A 19,758-nucleotide genomic window follows, 5' to 3' on the forward strand; every position below is an offset into this window, starting at 1 on the left:
AAGACGCATCCGATAGTTTATATAATCGATTTATATAAGCACGCATCCGGTATTATAAGTCTCCGGTATTTCTTAAAAATCGGATTTTACAAGACACGTAACCAATAGTTTGTATGATCGACTTTTTACAAACACGTATTCGGTATTCTATAAAAGATCGGTATTTTATTAAGCGCGCCCGACCTGTCTACTCTCCGGTATTATATTGAAGCGTAGCCAGTTATTTATGCATCAATTTTATATAAGGGACGTGTCTGAGATTTTGCAAGTTCGACATTTTACAAAACTATCCGATAGTTTGAACTTCGGTATTATACTAAAGCGTATCTAGTAGTTTATGAATTCAGTATTTTTTGTAAGCACGAGTTTGGTTTAATCTTCCGGTATTATATAACTTCGGTTATATAAGAAGCGCATCCGGTATTTTATTGAAACCAAATTTTCAATAAAATCAGTATTACATTGGAGCGCGCCCGGTACTTTAACATTTCGGTGCTACATTAGAGCGCTTCCGGTATTATCAAAAGATAACTTTACATGTCTCCAATATTTGTTTCCATATTTGTGCAAAGACTGATGAAGATCTTTTGGCAGCAGTAGAGCTATGTTAAAAGAACAAAAAATAAGCCAAAACTTCTGAGATATACGTTCCTCAAAAATCATAATCCCATTAATGAACATCTTGGCTTATTATCATCCAAGTACAAACAAGATCAAAGGGGAGCCTCCTTGATGTACTTTTCTGGAACTCAACCAATCAAGATTAAGACAGACGTTTTATGAAACAGATATAACTGTTGAGCAGCAAATATGTCCGTTGACATCTGCCTACATAAGAAAACAAAAGGACAACTTGTTTCCAACCTGACCTTACCTTTGAGACAATAAGCTTTACGAATTCTTGAACTATCAATTGTTATTCACAACTCTCAAGCTCTAAAAGTTTTATAAGCCTTTAAGTGTATTAGAGTGTTAATAGTATTACAATACTAGCTATTCCGTGTGAGTTGATTATCATTGTAAGTTGACATAATTTGTTTCTATTCAACATAGTGTATGTGCTAGGAGTTTGAAAATAAACAGTAACTAAGTCCTGATTGTTCGACTGAGTTTGTACAAATGTTGTATTGAACCAAATATTCTAGTGAATATCCTTCATAAGATTGAGAAGAAAGGGTGATGTAGGAGCTTTTACTCCGAACATTCATAAACATCTTTTGTGTCTTGTGTTCTTTTCTATCGCATCATCCTAATCATGTTGTATTGCTTCAAGTCGAAACAAACATTTCTGCACTTGAACTCCGTTCAAGAGTTTGTGACGACTTGCGAATAGTAGAAACGAATATTAACTTCTAACAGAGTTAATATCAAACGAAGTGTGTGTAAGCGTTCAACGTAAGCAAACCCCTGTCTTTATCGTTGATCCCGATCCTAACAAGTTTGTGTAAACGTTATGATGATGTAGTACATGATTTCTTCAAATCGGCGAAGGTCATCGGCGACTACATCTCTGCCGAGGTAAATGGTACCGAGCTCACCATTACAGAAGCAATGTTCGTCGAGATTCCGAAGCTTCCGAGAAAAGGCCAAGACTTCTCGCAAGCGTTTCCACCCAACGTTTTATCTTCAATGTAGTCCATTTTCTCCAATAGCAATATTCCGGTAAGCGTAAGCGGAAAGAATGACTTAAAGTGTGAATATCACATTCTCTGTGATATTGCTGCTAAAGAGCTTCAGGGAAGAAGTGGAAACTACGACTCAATCACCCAGTCCAAATTCAATATGATGACTGCTATAGTCAGGGGCGACAACGTCAACTAGGGACTCGTCCTATTCAATATTCTGTGTGAAATGGTGTCTCCCCACACCAAACGAAGCTTGAGTTTCTCAGTCCAGATTGATTGGATTTTGAGGCATTTATTCATTCAAACGGGCCCAGGTACTCCATTAAACCCTAAGAAAATCATACCACCTGTAACTGTTGGTAGATATATCACCAGGACAACTAAAGCCAAGGAGTCTAACTCCGAAATTTCCGGCCAACAATCTAGTGGCGGTAAAATAGCTGGTGCAAAATCGGTTGGTAGAAAGTCGATGGGCGGCCATAAACGTTTAAACACATCCACATGTGCTACATCATCAAAAAGACTCAAATCCGGAGTTGAGTCCACTACGAGTACAAACAGTGTTGCAAGAACCGGACCTAGAGAAACCGGTGAAATCACCTCATCTTGAAAGAGAACTCGACCTGAGGTAAATATTCATACTCCCCCTCTATTTAATGCTTCATGTATACCGGCGAAAAGTGTAGTTCCTCCTACTACTCCGATTGAGCCTACGGTTTTAGAGGTTCAATCGGGAGTTATTGACGTTACAACCAAGATTTTTGATCTCGTTGTTATCGATCGGTCCGATATTCTTGAAACTAAGCGGTTGGAATTCTTTCAAACTGACCGGTTAGATGTTGCTCAAACCGATTGGTCTGATCTCCTGCAAATCGGCTAGCCTGAAGCTACTACAACCAGTCAAACCAATGTTTCTCCCATTACTCAGAAAGAGGCTCCAACTACGGTTATGGCCTCTTCAACTACTACTAATATGAATGTTGTGATGGCCGTTAATGAAAACTTCATTCCTATCCCATCATTTCTTCAAGGGATTCTGCATATTGCACCTGCTCCAAACGAAAATGTCATGAATAGGGTTCCGGTTGAAACACTTACAAGGAGTTTTTCCTCTTTTGCTGAAATGAGAACAATAAGGAGGCTTGAGTTCAGAGAACCGATTCCAGAACCTAAATGAACGGAAATTATTAGGGAATGAAAAGGTACTGCTTCTCCACCCTCTGAATCACCTCTTGATGTTACTTTAGAGGTACATACATCCATCTAGTTGATACTTGAATAGGCTGAAGCTGACGCCAAGATAAAAAATGATCTATTTAACTCTTGTGTGAGTCTCAAATTGGGAATGAGTTTTAGTGAAGTGTTCCCAGATGTAGCAAAAGATGAGAAGTGGTCGAAATTACTAAGCCTGGAAGAGGCAATCTTCTCCATCACTAAAACTAAGTCTGTCACCGAAGGTCTCAAAAGAAGCGCATTCGTGGAAGCATATTCAAGGGGCCACACATTATTTCCTTTTTACAAAGCGTGCTAGTTGAATTTTGACCCGGTTGCAAACACGGAAAGAACAGATGCAGAAGTGATTAATCATCTAAATGAGTTATTGGAGGAGTACATTTCCACTACTCTCAGGTACATGGATGGTGGTGAAACCTCCAACTCGGAAGAAACCGAAATTCCCGCTCCTCGAACCGACTTGAATCACCATGACGAGAACAAGCCTTTAGACTTTGTTGAAGAAATGTCTCACTCTCAAGGAGGGACTCAAATCATAAGAACCAAGCAATTGTCGATTGAAGAAGCTAAGACATCAAAGCGAGAGTGGACTAGCGTAGAGGAACGTGAACTATTCAATGACTATGAAGTAAAGGGGTCTTGTGCCAAAGAGGAGTTCTGTATCCCAAGGCAAGATTGAGAGAGCATTACTGAAGCTTAGAAAATTACATATGCTGACGTAACCGATTCAGGTCTTCTCGGATCAGAGTCTGAAGGTAATGAGAACGAGGATGAACAAGATACAATTCATTTAAATCCATCGTTCATAATAGACAAGGGTACTTCATCCTCTCATCGAGTTGAAAATCCTGAACCGACCGGTAGTGAAGTTCCTCCTCCAAAACGATCGATTATTGAAAAAGAGATTTAAGTTCAAAATCCCAAGCTGTCGACTCCTGTTCACTCATCTTCGGGTAAGTCTTCCAAGTCCAAAGAAATTTCAAATCTTAATCGTCAAAACAAGGATAAAATTATTAAAGAACTGGTTGGTCCAGAAATGTCTATTCAAGTTAGTACCCGTCGTGTTGTACCTATTCAATCTGTTCCAATTGGCTCCTATATTTCTACTCGATCCAATTCCGAGGAAGAGACAATAAGACCGGTGGATGTCCGACAAATCGTAATGGAGGTTATGGCTCCCTGGCAAGAAATTCTTCACTCTTTCAAGATATGTCTGGACCGAATATAGGATTCGCAAGCGTCCTCCTCAAACGCGCACAAACAAGAGCTAAATGAAATGCGACAAGAGCTCAGCAAGGTGGAACCTCTTTTCAACAAATCCTTTCATCTTCACAACAAATCCTTCCACCTCCATAACAAAACCAAGTCTTCCATTGAGGTTCTTATGTCACAAGTAATGGAGATGACTAGGTTATACAATGTCGTAGGTGCGGAAAAACTAAGAGAGGACGAGGTAGTTGCTCGACACCTTCAAGATGAAAAAAATGCAACCGCTGAGGCTGTTAAACAAACTGAGGTTGATGAAGACATGATGACCTTATCCCAAATGGTAACTCAACTTTTAAACCAAAGCTCTCGATCTAAACGAAGACTTCGTCGAGGTGACGCCTCTACTATTGAAGATGCCCCTGCTCCATCAAGAGGAAAGGGTCGCGTGCGTAACACTAGGGGCCAACCCAACATCACTTTTATGGAGGGGCTAAGAGAAGACATCATCAAGAGAACTTCAAGAGGAAGACTCTAAAACTCTATTTTCATTTTGTGTTTTTCCGTTCTATATCTTTCAATTATAAACTCATTAAAATGCTTTTGTTGAACTCTTTGTTTTTGATTAATTGCATTCCCTGTTTCAGTTATTAAACAGGAAAGTCAAATGATGAATGTTAATAATATTTTGATTAATTTCTAGTTTTGATAGTTTTAAGTTAAAACAATTAAAAAGGGAGAAATTGCTAAGAAATAGATAACGGGCTTTGATAATTAATTCTAAACAATCAAAGAGAGATAAATTGTTAGATTAAAATAGTCAACGATTATAAAATTACCACGTTTTGAATATTTAGTTTAAATAATTAAAAAAGGAGAAATTGTTAAGTCAAAATAGTTAATCAACTATTAGTGTTAATAAATAAGAACTTAATTGTGTTTATTTAATCCTGTGTAGATTAAATAAAACCAGAAAGAAAATGATGCCCGATATTTTTTGCAAACTTCAAATTTTTATATATAGAGACGCATATAGTAGTTTATATAATCGGTTTTATATAAACACGCATCCGATATTATAAGTCTCCGATATTCCTCAAAGATTGACTTTTTACAAGACACGTAACTAGTAGTTTGTATGATCGGCATTTTACAAGACACGTAACCAGTAGTTTGTATGATCGACTTTTTACAAATACGTATCCGGTATTCTATAAAAGATTGGTATTTTATGAAGCGCGCCTGGCCTGTCTACTCTCCGGTATTATATTGAAGCGTAGCCGGTTATTTATGCATCGGTTTTATATAAGGGGCGTGTCCGACATTTTGCAAGTTCGGAATCTTACAAAACTATCTGGTAGTTTGGACTTCGATATTATACTAAAGCGTATCTAGTAGTTTATGAATTCGGCATTTTTTTTGTAAGCACGAGTCTGGTTTTATCTTCCGGTATTATATAACTTCAGTTATATAAGAAGCGTATCCGGTATTTTATTGAAATCGGTTTTTCAATAAAAATCGGTATTACATTGGAGCGCGCCTGGTACTGTACCATTTCGGTGCTACATTAGAACGCTTCCGGTATTATCAGAAGACAACTTTACATGTCTCTAGTATTTGTTTTCATATTTGTGCAAAAACTGATGAAGATCTTTTGGCAGCAGTAGAGTTATGTTAAAAGAGCCAAAGACAAACCAAAACTTCTAAGATATACGTTCCTCGAAAATCATAATCCCATTAATGAACATCTTGGCTTATTATCATCCAAGTACAGACAAGATCAAAGGGGATCCTCCTTGATGTACTTTTCTGGAACTCAAGCAATCAAGATTAAGACAGTCTCCTTATGAAGAAGATATAATCGTTGAGCAATAAATACGTCCGTTGACATCTACCTACTTAAGAAAACAAAAGGATAACTTGTTTCCAACCTGACCTTACCTTTGAGACAACAAGCTTTATAAATTATTGAACTATCAATTGTTATTCACAACTCTCAAGCTCTTAAAGTTTTACAAGCCTTCAAGTGTGTTAGAGTGTTAAAAGTATTACAATACTAGTATTCTATGTGAGTTGGTTAACATTGTAAGTTGACAGAATTTGTTTTTGTTCAATAGAGTGTATGTGCTAGGAGTTTGAAAACAGACAGTAACTAAGTCCTAGTTGTTCGACTGGGTTTGTACAAGTGTTGTATTGAACCAAATCTTCTAGTGAATATTCTTCTCAAGGTCGAGAAGAAGGGGTGACGTAGGAGATTTTACTCTGAACATCCATAAACATCTTTTGTGTCTTGTGTTCTTTTCTATCGCATCATCCTAATCATGTTGTATTACTTCAAGTCGAAACAAATATTTCTGCACTTGAACTCCGTTCAAGAGTTTGTGACGACTTGCGAAGAGTAAAAACGGATATTAACTTCTAACATAGTTAATATTAAACGAAGTGTGTGTAAGGGTTCAACGTAAGCAGACCCCGTCTCTATCGTTGATCCCGATCCTAATAAGGTGTTTATCAAATTGAAACTTCCCTAAGAGTTATTGTGCATTGAATACCGTCGAACACTTGCTAAATAAAAAAATCAACTATGACACCTCCTCTCTTGAAGATGGATTCAATGAGTTTTTCAGAATCATTATTCAGGATCATATGGACAACCTTATTAGAGTCTTTGGTCATAACTTTAAATGCTTTAACTCTGTTATGCCCGAGGTCCTAGCAATTCATCAAGGGATATTGTGGATCACCAATTACACAATATCATTTTCGAGTCAGACGACAAAAATGTAGTATTTATTATTTTGATTCACCAAAAGAAAGTCATTAGAGCTTCGAACATGTTATGCAAAACATTAAACAAATTATGTTTTGTCACCACCACTTTAAAGTTCAGTTTATTTTTCACGGTGCTAATAAACCCGCAAATTGAATAGTAAAACATTATCGGCAATTTTATGTTCCAGCAACACTAGAATTATTTTTAATGACATTATTTTTCCTTAAGTTATTGGAATATAATTTATAAAAAAAAATGAGACTCGCTATGAATCAATTTTATTTAATGTTGTATAACAATAAAATATGATTTTATTTTTTCTTAAATATATTTTATTTATTTTTAAACTAAAAAATAACAAATAAAATAATATAAATAAATAATTTCATTAAGATTTTTTATTATAAAAAGTTAATTCACATTCATTCAAATAAGAAGTTACATATAAAAAAACCAATTTACAAATAATACAAAATAACATCAACAAAATTAAATTAATTAAATAAAAATATTTATGTAGTTAGTATGACAAATATACAAAAAAAAAAATAATGAAAAAGATCTTACAATCTTGAAATGTGTTGTGTTGATAGTGACTTCAAAGACGAACTCGTTTAAATTTTATAACGATGAGTGTTGAAGTAAACTAACTGAACAAACCAATTAAGCGATGTTGAAAAAATATCTCCCAAACTTTTTGAGCAATAGTGAAAATTGTTTTTGTCACACTAAAAGAATATTATGTTACATGATAATTGACAATCTACATATATGATATAAATAGTAAAAAATACATACAAATAAAAAGATACATGTAAAAGGACTTCCAATAAAAAAGATGAATACATTTTAAATAGAAAAATGAGATTGTTTTTATTAAGAGTTACAAAATATATATATATATATATAATTTTCGGTCTTTTAATGTTAGTTATAACTAGAAAACTCATGCAATGAGTCAAACTAGTTATAATAATAGTGTTAGATCTTGAATAGTCATCATAGGGGATAATGTGTGAACATTGGCTAGAGAGTTAGTTTTTTTTAAATTAAAGTAGAACTCACATGACACCCCATAGTCATGTCCCCTCGCTTATAGATAAAATCGAACCCGTGACATTTTGGTCTCTTAAGACAACTTTTGTCATTAGGCTACCTTGATAGAATACGTTACTTAGAAAAAGTTAGTATTTTATGTCATTTGTTTTATTGTCTTTATTTTTCTTTGTTCATATTTTTCATGTTTCTTCCTTGTTTTAGTATTTGTGTGTTGCTCTATTTTTTTTGTCAATTTTTTTTTTCTTTTTCAGTTTGTTGTTATTTTACTTAAACTACTTTCTTTAGAATGAAATGAAATTAAAAAAAATAGTGTCAGATTAAAATTTAATAGGATAGTTTAAGTGGGTTAATTCGATGTTATTAGTACATGTAGTGCATGTATCTTACTCATGAGGTGACACATATACACAAAAATGAAGCATCACCCTCCTCATTTGTTGATTTTATTCTCTCTGTCATTTTCTTAGTGAATATATGCACTACCTATAATGGTAGCATCAAACTAATCGTTTAAGTGATAAGAGTTAGTATCTAATAATTTAAATATTATGGGTTTAATTTTCACTTAAAATTTTATAAGTTGTATGATTGTCACCATGTCGATATCGCAAAAAAAATTAAACATAAAAATTTCACTCTAATTGTCGAAGATTGAAATATTATACTATTTGCGATTGTTGAACTAATTTTGTGTGTTGATATATTAATTATTAGAAAATTATTCTTTAAATGTTTTGTTAATGGATTGGTATTTTTTGGATGAAGGAGAACTAACATAACACTCCACCGTCATGACCCCGCTTAAACTCAAAGCGATTTCAGATAAAATCGAACTCGTAACATTTTGGTCTCTTAAACGGTGATATATTAATTATTATTTAAATATTTATTTTCAATTTAAATGGTGTTTTGAGTTTAAGAATTTTTTTTTAATAAATTAGTTAATTTATTAATATGATATTTGTTAAAATATTGAAGAAATTATATTGAAGTTAAGATATATCTAATATATACATTATAATAAACTTCCAAAGAAACTTATATAATAATATAAATATATATTATTTTATATTATAATAAATCACAAATTTTTTATTTATTGTTTAAAAGTCTTAATATTTAATTATTTCAATATTTTATAAATTCTTAAATTATTTATTTTATTTACAAGTTATTTATTTATCAATTTTATATTATAAAGTAAACTTAATTTAACCATGAGTAAAACCTATATATAGATAAAAGAGTACAATTTGGAATATTTTTTTTGTAACGAGTTAAATTAAAGGAAAAATATATGAATACAATTGAAATGTTTCTTTTGTAATACTGTTTAATTATATTATAAAGTATTTATTGAACAACTCAATTATGTTTATATTACTGTTTAAGGAATAGTATATATATATATATATATTAAAATTAAATTTAAAGAAAGAGTTAAAATAGATTTAATAATAATAAACAAATAATGCAATGGGCAATTATAGGTGGACAAGGCAACGTGCAGACTTGTATTTAAAGGGACAACGGCAAAGGGACGTGCCCCGTTGGTTTCAAAATGGCCGACTTTTCCGGGGCTGTTCTTTCCTTGCCCAAAATTAGATTTTAACTTTTATTTATTATAAACTTTGAATGATTATAACTTATATACAACTATTATTCAATAATCACAAGTCTTGATTTAGATATTTAGATGTTTCATTTATTTTTATTATTTAAAAAAAAAATGAGAGCAGGCTAACGATACAAACAATACCAAAAGTGAGGGTTCAAAGTGAGACCAAACACACTATTTTAGAAACAACCATCAAAACATAAAAAACACAAGTATTATCAACAAACAAAAATAAAAAAAAGATATTTAAGAAAATATCAATGAATTCATCGCTGGTTTCACCGTCATAATAATAGGGTTATGGAGTAAACGCATCGCTCGACCACAATTACTGTCTTATGTTTCTTTCGAATCAAATGGTCCACTAGAAGATAACAATGATAAAGACCCATCAACTCAATTAAATGAGTTCGAAGTTTTATCCAAAATTCCCAACAATCGATTATTAGCTCAGATATCACTCACTCAATATCAATTATATTTTAAATTAGACTTCAAATCACACCCTCTCTTTTGCAATACAAAAATAAGTTAGGTATCATCATGACCTCATTGCAACAAATTCTGCAGCGATTAATCATTATACATTATTTGTCAGGCATCAAAATGAGATTTTTTGAAAGAAATTAGAATTCCACATCTTCTATCAAAAGAAGTTATGCATAGGTGATCATCTACTTCCAACTTTTCTTTGTTCTCTCACAAAGAATGGAAAATTCAGTAAAATTATTTATTATTATTATTATTTTAAACGACTGTTTTGCCCTTTTTTTTTTTTATGTGAAATGAAACATGGAAAACATAAAAAAAGAAGTAGAGATCCTATCCCAAAGAAGTCATAAGTCATCTCCGCAAAATAAAGTGTAACAATAGTCAATTTTAATATCACTTAAGTTTATTTTTTTTATTTTAATATCATTTAATCATTATTGCACTTAAGCTTACATCAATATAGATTCATCTTATAAGTTATAAGTTAAGGATCCTTCTACTAAATTTATTTTATTATGATTTATAGGGTATGTCAAATATTATAACAGTATTAATGGACAATAACACAACATGAGTACTTTGAATATTTTGGATGCATGTATCTCACATCTTTTAGTCCCGTATAATTGTGGATGAAATATCTTGATGGAATTGAAAATTCTTTACAAATAATAAACTAAGGATTAAGCTTCCAACAAAATCATGCTAATAAATGGTGATCGGTTTTAGAATCAAAGCAATAAAATAAATATCTTATCAAATTTCATCAGTTTACGCGAAAAACACACTAATGTGCAAACCAATAAGAGAATATATATAACTTCCAACTCGAGATTTAAAACACAAAGCACCATCATGAACACTTCTTAGTGGTAATTAAGATGATACTTCGATAAGTAAATATATTTAACTTATAATTAATCTCACATTTCTAAATTAATTAATTTATCTTGTTATCACACAAAAATATCGGATTAATAACAAAAGTTAAAATTTCTACCCCGAAGATTTGTCCTCTTCCCTCATATAGAGAGATTCGGATGGATCAAACAACCGCCCAAATATAAAAGGCTGTTGAAACCCGACATAATCATGATCAATTTTTTGTGGGGTACAATATTTATTTCTTAAAATAATTTGTATATATTATTTAATTAAATATAAAAACAAATATTTCAAAGCCAACTATAATGTAAGCGATGGGCATTGGGAAACATGTGAATTATATATATATAAAAAAAAATTCAAAAAATATTGTGTTGAAGAAAAAAAGAAAAAACTTGGTGACCCCATAAAAAATTAACAAGACAAAATAAATCTAGAATCTTATAATTTCATTATCTTGTTTGATCTATTTATCTCCTCAACTCCGATAAATAATCGATGTTTCGTTAATGAGTTATTCAAACTATCAAATAAATATTAAATATTTTGAAAGAAATGATTTAGTGGTTGCTTAAAGAAAAAAACTTTTTTCAAACTAAAATCAATATATTATAATTAAACAAGGTGATCATGATCTTCTACCTAACTGTTGATATTTGTGTCTCTCCTTTTTTTTTTCTAGATATTAATTTATGAAAATAATGATGATAATTGATGACCTTAAAGTGGTTAAACACATTAACTTAAAATTATTGAAAGATCAATGGATCTAAAAGTAAAAAAGAGGAAGACTAAATGAATAAACAAAGAATGGAAAAAGGTGATTAATTAATTAATTAATTAATTAAGCATCTTGATTTTTGAGTGCTCATTGACTTATGATAAAAATAATCAAAGTAAAAGAAACCAAGTTATAGAAAGATGTGTGGAGAGGTTGATCTTCACCTTGATTGTGATTTAATTTATGAAAATCTTTTTTTTTTGTTTTGTTAATACATATGTTTTGATTACTAATTATTTTATAAATTATAATGGTCGTGCAAAGATGAGGACCACTGACTTGGGAAGAATTTGATCATGGGAATAACATATTTCATTGCTTCAATTGTCAATAACTTGTCAAATTTGGTTATATATATAAGAGATTAATTTATGTTGTTTCAATGTTATATTTTTCATAACTTATATATTCATGTTAACAGCTATGAGTAAGTCAATACAATACATTTTCATCAATATATTTAAAGAAAAAATCATTTTTAATTTGACTATCATGATTCATGAATGAGATTAACCATCAATACAATACTTTTTCGTCACAATATTTACAGATTTTTTTTTATTTTATTATTTGTGTTATGTAAAATTATTTTGATATAATCTGACAAGAAAAATTATCACATCTAAATAAATTATTTATAAAGTTTATTGGGTTGTGATTTTTTTATAAATAATTTTACTATTTTTTATCTATTATATCAATTAATTTATTAACTAAAATGTTAAAAACTTATTCCATATTTTTAAATTCAATTGTAACCAAAATCATATTATCCACTCTTTCATATTCACGTCATTCAATTTATTAATCAAACTACACTCATTATATATTAACACCCTTTAAATTCTTTCAAAAATACATATAATTTTTCGAAATTATCGCCAATCAATATTTTTTAAATAAATTATTATCCAACAAGTTATAAAATATCTTTGTCGGACCGCGAAACGAGTGATTGACCGTACCGGTTTCTAGTTTCAATACGTGTACCTTACGAACCGGTCAAAATTCGGTTTGACCGGAGACGAAAAACTGATCCCAAAATTTTTGATTGGAAAGTTAGTCCAATTTTGTTCCATTTTTCTCTCCCAACACCTAAATTTGTCTATTCGATTTATATACGTTCATTCTACCCATCTTCCTTGCCTCCATCGTGTAAAAATTAACTGAATTAAAAGACGGACATTCGTTGTCTTGGTTCCTTTGACCACGATCGAAACCTGAGGTTTGAGGAACATATCGTGATGAGACATGACGCGGCGAGTCCAACGGAGGCATGGAGCCAACCGCCTCGACAAATCCACCATCGCAATAGGGGCAAACATCAACGGTGTTGGACAGAACCTAACGAATCTAGTGCACCTATAGCACAAAACCTAACGAATCTAGTGCACCTATAGCACGAAACCTAACGAATCTAGTGCACTTGTAGCACTACTAGGACACCATGAAAGATTTGAGTCTCAAAACATAAATCTGAAAAGTAAAACAAGTTAGAAAGCCATCGTCAACAGTTTCGATGGGTAGAGTTTGTGGTAGAGTTTGTGGTGAATAAGATGTGTGTATAAAGAAGAGGAAAAAGAAAGCAGTGATAATGTATGATTGTCGAGAAATGTGTGTAGAATACCCTAAAACCCGGTTCGACCGGTGGTTCATCCGGTTGGACCTGTCGAACTGAAATTCGTCAAAACAATCTGTTTGATTCAGAACGGTTTTCAAAACATAAAATACCTCGTTATCTTAAAATAAACGCCAATTACTATTTTTTTTACTCAAATTTTATTTAAAAATAGAAAATGTAAAGTATTTAAATATTTTAATTTATAATTTTATAAAAGGCATAGTCATTTGAACAAATTCTGATTAAGAAAATAATTTTAAAAACAATCAATTATTTAAATAATACAAACAGAACAAGAAAAAGAAAAAAAAGAAAGCTGTGATATATTTCATCAGATTTAATATATCTTTTTATTATTTAAAATGATTTAAATTAAATGATTAAAATATTAAAAAACTCTCAAATAAAAGTTTGATAATAAAAATACTTATTTGGCATGATTTAAAAAAAATAAAAAAAATTATAATTGTATATCGTTATTTCCGTTCTTGGAGTTTGGACCTCGTTTGGTTACCAATAATGGAAGAGAACATCTTCTCTTTTTTCAACACTTGATGACAAAAAGAACCCCAAACATCTCTCATATTACTTTCTCTCTCACACACAAACACACACACAAAACACACAATCAAGGAAAAGCCACCACCTGGAAATAATAAAAGTCCTTTTCCCCACTTTTTTATGTCAAAATAAATAAATTATGTTTTAATTATTACATAAATTTCCACATCTGACCAAATCAATCCAAACTGAACCCAAGAAGTCATATGTCCTATCTCTCTCTTTCTCTCTCTAAAGTCCAAAGCTGGCCCCTTTCGTCTGCTCTAGGGTTTTGACCAGTGATTCTCACAACTGGGGTTGCACTCTACCTGAAGAAGAAGAAGAAGCAGCAGCCAAACAACGACCTAGGTGAGATTCTTCAATCCTTAAATATTGAATTTTGAACTGTTAGATACCCTGATCATGACTTTCACAATCGGTTCTTTGTTGATCAAGTCGATTCATTTCGTTCCTTATTTTGTTTCTTACCTAAATTAGACACACGAACTTTAAAGTTGGTTTATGGGTTTGGTTTTTAATGTGCCCATGTATGTATGCCTTATTTTACTTTTATATTTCATTCAAATATATAGGACTTCTGGAAGATGCTTGTAAACTTCCTTGAGGAGAAAAGTCAAATCTTTTTGCAAATTGATGGCAACTGAGAATCCTATTAGAATACACGAGACTAGTGGAAAATGGTCTTCCTCATCTGCAAATATGTCTACAGATGAGTTGCGATTGTTTCTGAGGGGTCCAAGAGTAGAGGGTAGTGGAAGAGATGTGATTCCTAGTAGAAGTGAAAGTGCACCACCAACTGTGGAAGGTTCATTGTCTGCTATGGGTAAACTTTATACTCGTCAGAAGGATTTGTATCTGAAGAGTAATAGTTTAGTAGGTGAAGAACAGATTTTCGGTGAACCGTATTATTTGCCATACTATGGTTCTAATGTTAATTTAAATCCACGGTTGTCACCCCCACTAACTTCGTGGAGGAACCAACAGACCGATCATGTTTTCAATAGTGCTAATAGTGATAATTGGAGGTTGTCATCTTTCAGTCAACAAAGCCGTGGTTCCTTGGATTTCACTAAAAATAAGCTCCATACTTATCGAGAAGATTCTGAAGATGATAGATCACCTCATGGAAGTTCTGCACATGAGGCTGGAACAAGTGCTGGGTTCTGGCCTGGACATATTGAAACATCATCATCTGGTCAATATGGAAGTCTGGATGGACTAGCACAGGTAAATATTTTTTCCTTTTACTTGGGCTCTGTGCTGGCTTGGGTGATTGTGCTTCTAACACTTGTGTTTCAATTTTTACAATGCTGCAGGAAGATTTTGTTCAAACCATATCACCTTCTTTAACCCATGAATCAATTGAGGAAGCAGTTGAATATGTTGCTGATTTTGGCTCTACGCAAAATGCATCACTGAACTCAACAAACACTGCCACTTCATCTCCTTCAGGTGCTGGGATAAATACCGATCTGTCAAAAGGTCTTGTTTTAGTCTCCATGACTGCAACAAACATGCCGTTTACACCAACTTTTTCCAGTAGGGTGTCAAATGATACTGATGTTATCTCTGACTCGGATCTTGCCTCTATGGAATCTAAGATGATGACAATGAATTTATCTGACGAGCAGAATCTAGGAAGGCATACACAGACGGGCTGGCAACAGAGTCATCAGTCTAATAATCAGCTGCAACAATTACGATCACAGCAACAAAGAAGTGGATTTCAGAATGCCAACCCTCAATTTGTTGTACCTCCTCCAATAAATCTCACAATCCCTGGGATGAGTCAATTTTCACACGGTCCTCCCAGTTTTGCTTCTGCAGAGCAACATGCTATACTTAATTCGTCTGGATATGTGAATCCACCTTATAGCCCCGTTGCTATGGCTTCCTCAAGTACCTTTTACCCAAATATGCATCCTTCTGGTTACTTTTCTCCTCAGTATGGTGTAGGTGGATACACTTTGAATACCCCAACTGTTTTCCCAACATTTATGCCTGGATATCCTCATGGTGCTATTCCTGTGCCATTTGATCAAAACTCAGGCATGGCAAACTTAGGAGGCAACTTGCATGGAGTTGATATGCAACAACTAGGAAATCTCTATGGACAATTCGGTTTCACAATGCAACCAATGCTATCAAATGCTTTTCAAATGCAATATACCGAACAGTCATACAGGAATCCTTACAATGTCCCAGGTCAGTTTACACCCCTCATATCTCCAGTTGCTGGAGGTAGCAGGATTGATTCACAGAAGAAGGGTTCAGAATTTCCAGCTGGCTCACATCACCAGAATATACAATACCAGGGAGAATTGGGTGTTCTTCATAAAAGGGGCGAGGGGTATACAAGTCATTATGTGAATCCTCCAAGCACTAGCCTTCCAGGATCACCAGTTCCTGGGGTTGGCTCAGCTGGATTGAAAAATGAGTTGAGATTTGCTGAAGGTTCTTTTAAAAATCTGGGTACTTATTCCAGATGGCAAGGTCAAAGAGAAAATAATAATTTCAACACTAGAGTACACTCTTTCCTTGAAGAGTTGAAATCTGGTAGAGGTCGCAGATTTGAGCTGTCTGATATTGCTGGACATATTGTTCAATTTAGGTAAGTTCTTCCAACAACTCCATTTGTCCATTTTATTGCTGTTTATGTTTCTTAAGCTTTTAACTATCATGAATGTTGAATTCCAGTGCGGATCAGCATGGGAGTCGATTCATTCAACAGAAATTGGAAAATTGCAGTGCAGAAGATAAGGCTTCTGTTTTTAAGGAGGTTCTTCCACATGCCTCCAGGCTCATTGTAGACGTTTTTGGTAATTATGTCATTCAGAAGGTATTCATTCAATCATCAGAGTTCTCTTCCCCAACTTACTCATATCTGTCTCTTAAATAGTTTACTTACCCATTCTTTCTCCTGAACTGATACAGTTTTTTGAGTATGGAAGCACTGAACAAAGGAAGGAGCTTGCTGATCAACTTGCGAGCCAAATTTTATCACTAAGTCTTCAGATGTACGGCTGCCGTGTAATTCAAAAGGTGGGCGTAAACAATGTACTGATAATTGCAAAGAATGTTAATAATCTGGGCAAATATTTTTCTTCTTTTTTGTTGCTAAAACTGTGACTGTTCTTACAATCGATAAATAAATCACGCCTCACATGAATGTTACATGCATCTGTATCCAGGGGATAATGTTTGGTTGATTTTGTTTAGGCACTTGATGTTATCGAACTGGATCAGAAAGCAAAGCTTGTGAGTGAGCTGGATGGACATGTTTTGAAATGTGTTCATGATCAGAATGGGAATCATGTTATCCAGAAGTGTATTGAATGTATTCCAACAGATAAGATTGGATTTATTCTTTCTGCTTTTCATGGTCAAGTGGAAACTCTTTCAATGCATCCCTATGGTTGTCGCGTTATTCAGGTATTTTACAGAACAGAATATTGAGATGAAACGTTGTTCCTAACATCTTTAACCCAACATATACTTACGAGAGATGAATACTTTTTTTATGTTAGAGGGTACTTGAGCACTGTATGGATCAACCCCAAAGTCAGTTTATAGTAGATGAGATTTTGGAGTCTGTTTGTACACTTGCCCAAAACCAGTATGGCAACTATGTTACACAGGTTAGTGTTAGTTCCCCACTTCATTGTTTTACTCTACTTGACTTCCTATTTTGATGTCACCCTATAAAACTCTTGGCATGTACACGTTCAAAAGGATAATATATTTTCATATTACAGAATGTTTGGAACCTGATTCAACCCTAAATTTCTTTTAAAATTTTGCTGTTTATGTTTGGAACCCTAAATTTTTTCTTTTGTAAGTATATATATATATATATATATATATATATATATATTTGCTTACTTGGATTGTGATGTGGCAACTGGGAAAGCAAAATGGAAAACATGTGTATCCTGTATGTGGGTGTATCAACCCATCATATGAAGCATTTCCTATTGTATTTCCTCTAATTTAATGGTCTGTAATCTATTAAGTATGCATGCTATGGTTCTTGGGCTCAGTTTCAATGTTGGGGCACCATGTTTGCTTGCATCCTTCTGTTAGTTTATATGCCTTTAAGTTTATTTTATAGCATGCATTTTCATAGTATTGAAGCTAATTGATTATATTGCTACAAACAGCATGTGTTACAAAGGGGAGATCCTCAAGAAAGAGCCAGGATTATAAGTAAACTATCGGGCAATGTAGTGCAAATGAGCCAGCATAAATTTGCATCGAATGTCGTTGAAAAATGTATAGAGCATGGAGATTTTGCTGAAAGGGAGATGTTAATTCAGGAAATTACTGGCGGCAAAGATGGAAGTGATAACTTATTGGTAAGTTTGATAACTTTGGCTTTTTACTCTGGAATTTAATCTCCATTCATATGCTTCAGATAATGGTTCCTTCTCTAATCATGACTGTCCAAGCATTTTTAGTTAGAGTTGGTATCTTAATCTGTATCTCAGGATTACTTTCTCAAGAAAATTTGTAGCTGTCATCTTCTTATAGTTCAAGCATATTCTTTAATGCTTTTTCCATTGCAAGAAGATTATTATGGTCTCAGTTCTTAGACTCTCTGTTAATTGTGGATACATGCTTAGTTGATCTTGTTTCCTTTGATTGAACTCATTTTTGTGTTCTCTCTTTGTTTGTGTGTCCAAGGTAATGATGAAAGACCAATTTGCAAACTATGTTATCCAGAAGCTACTAGACACCTGTACCGATAGTCAAAGGGAAATGTTATTTAGCCGCATTCATAACCATGTGAACGCACTGAAGAAGTACACTTATGGAAAACATATAGTGACTCGATTTGAACAGCTATATGGAGAAGGTATGTTATTGCTTGCTCCTAAATGTTTAACATATTAAATGCTTTATGACAAATTAACATAATGTATTGATGGCACCATTCTTCTCTCACATTTTCATATTTCTTTCTACAATCTTGCAGAATTGGCGCAGAAATCTGATTCATGAAATGAACCCATCATCGCATTGGCTAGGGAAGAAAAAAAAATGCAGTTATTGGAAGGTGAAGAAATAAAAAATAATGCTAGTGCATAGAACATATGTACTGTACATGTATTATGGGAATTATTATTAGGTTGTCCTGTAGTTTGTGTTTGTTTGTTTGTATATAAGGTTTGATTATGGTGTGTTTGATAGTTAGTTATGGGTATCTACTCAAACTCATGTTGTAAATTGATGAATTGTTGTATTTTGTTAACTCATGATATGGATGGATGGATTTTTCATATCAATATTTGTATAGTGTTGTACTTGCAGCTTTTTCATTAATGCACATCCAGTAAATAAGGCAAACAATGGTTAATGCTTTCAGCTTATTTTTAGTTTACTCTATTGAGAAAATTATCATTTTATTTTGAGAATCATCTACATTTAGATTTGATATAAATATAAAAGTGCTGATTGATCAGATTCGTTTTTATGATTTAAATGTGGTTGTTTGTGGTTGCTAAGTTGGTAACACAAATACTGATTAGTGAGATTTTGTGGAGTTTAGAATTTATTTATTTTTGATAAAAAATACTTAAGTATTTTAGTATTTTTGTTAAAGAAGAAAGGGGAACAATATTATATTTTTAGATTATTGTTATTTAAATGAGTAATGATAGAGAGCGATAATTTGTTATTATGAATGGTGTGTCAACATGTGAGTGAATTTGAAAAATAAAATTTCTCTCTTATTAGATTTCAAGTTCACTCATATGTTGAACACAACATTCCCGACATTATTCATGACACTAAATTTCAACTCTCTATTTTTACTCTATTTAAATTAACCCAAACGAAAGTGAATTCTTACAATTTAAAAATAAATATCATTTTATAAACAATTTTAGTTTTATTCGATTTTAA

At 32.8% G+C, this 19,758-nt stretch overlaps 1 protein-coding gene across 2 annotated transcripts; it reads left to right on the forward strand.

Moving 5' to 3' along the window:
• The first annotated feature begins 14,041 nt into the window (after positions 1–14,041).
• On the forward strand, positions 14,042–19,163 carry LOC124923868 (pumilio homolog 6, chloroplastic-like). Of its 2 annotated transcripts, XM_047463847.1 has the most exons (10): positions 14,042–14,202; positions 14,427–15,081; positions 15,171–16,465; positions 16,552–16,693; positions 16,789–16,896; positions 17,074–17,286; positions 17,382–17,492; positions 18,015–18,209; positions 18,538–18,709; positions 18,830–19,163. In XM_047463847.1, exons 2-10 carry the CDS (start codon positions 14,488–14,490, stop codon positions 18,853–18,855), a joined length of 2,856 nt encoding a protein of 951 aa, XP_047319803.1. In that variant the 5' UTR covers positions 14,042–14,202; positions 14,427–14,487; the 3' UTR covers positions 18,856–19,163. The 2 variants fall into 2 exon arrangements, with proteins under 2 accessions (XP_047319803.1, XP_047319804.1); XM_047463848.1 differs by lacking the exon at positions 17,382–17,492.
• Positions 19,164–19,758: the final 595 nt, after the last annotated feature.

This window comes from Impatiens glandulifera, chromosome 2, assembly GCF_907164915.1.
Source record: "Impatiens glandulifera chromosome 2, dImpGla2.1, whole genome shotgun sequence".
NCBI classification, from domain to species: Eukaryota; Viridiplantae; Streptophyta; class Magnoliopsida; order Ericales; family Balsaminaceae; genus Impatiens; species Impatiens glandulifera.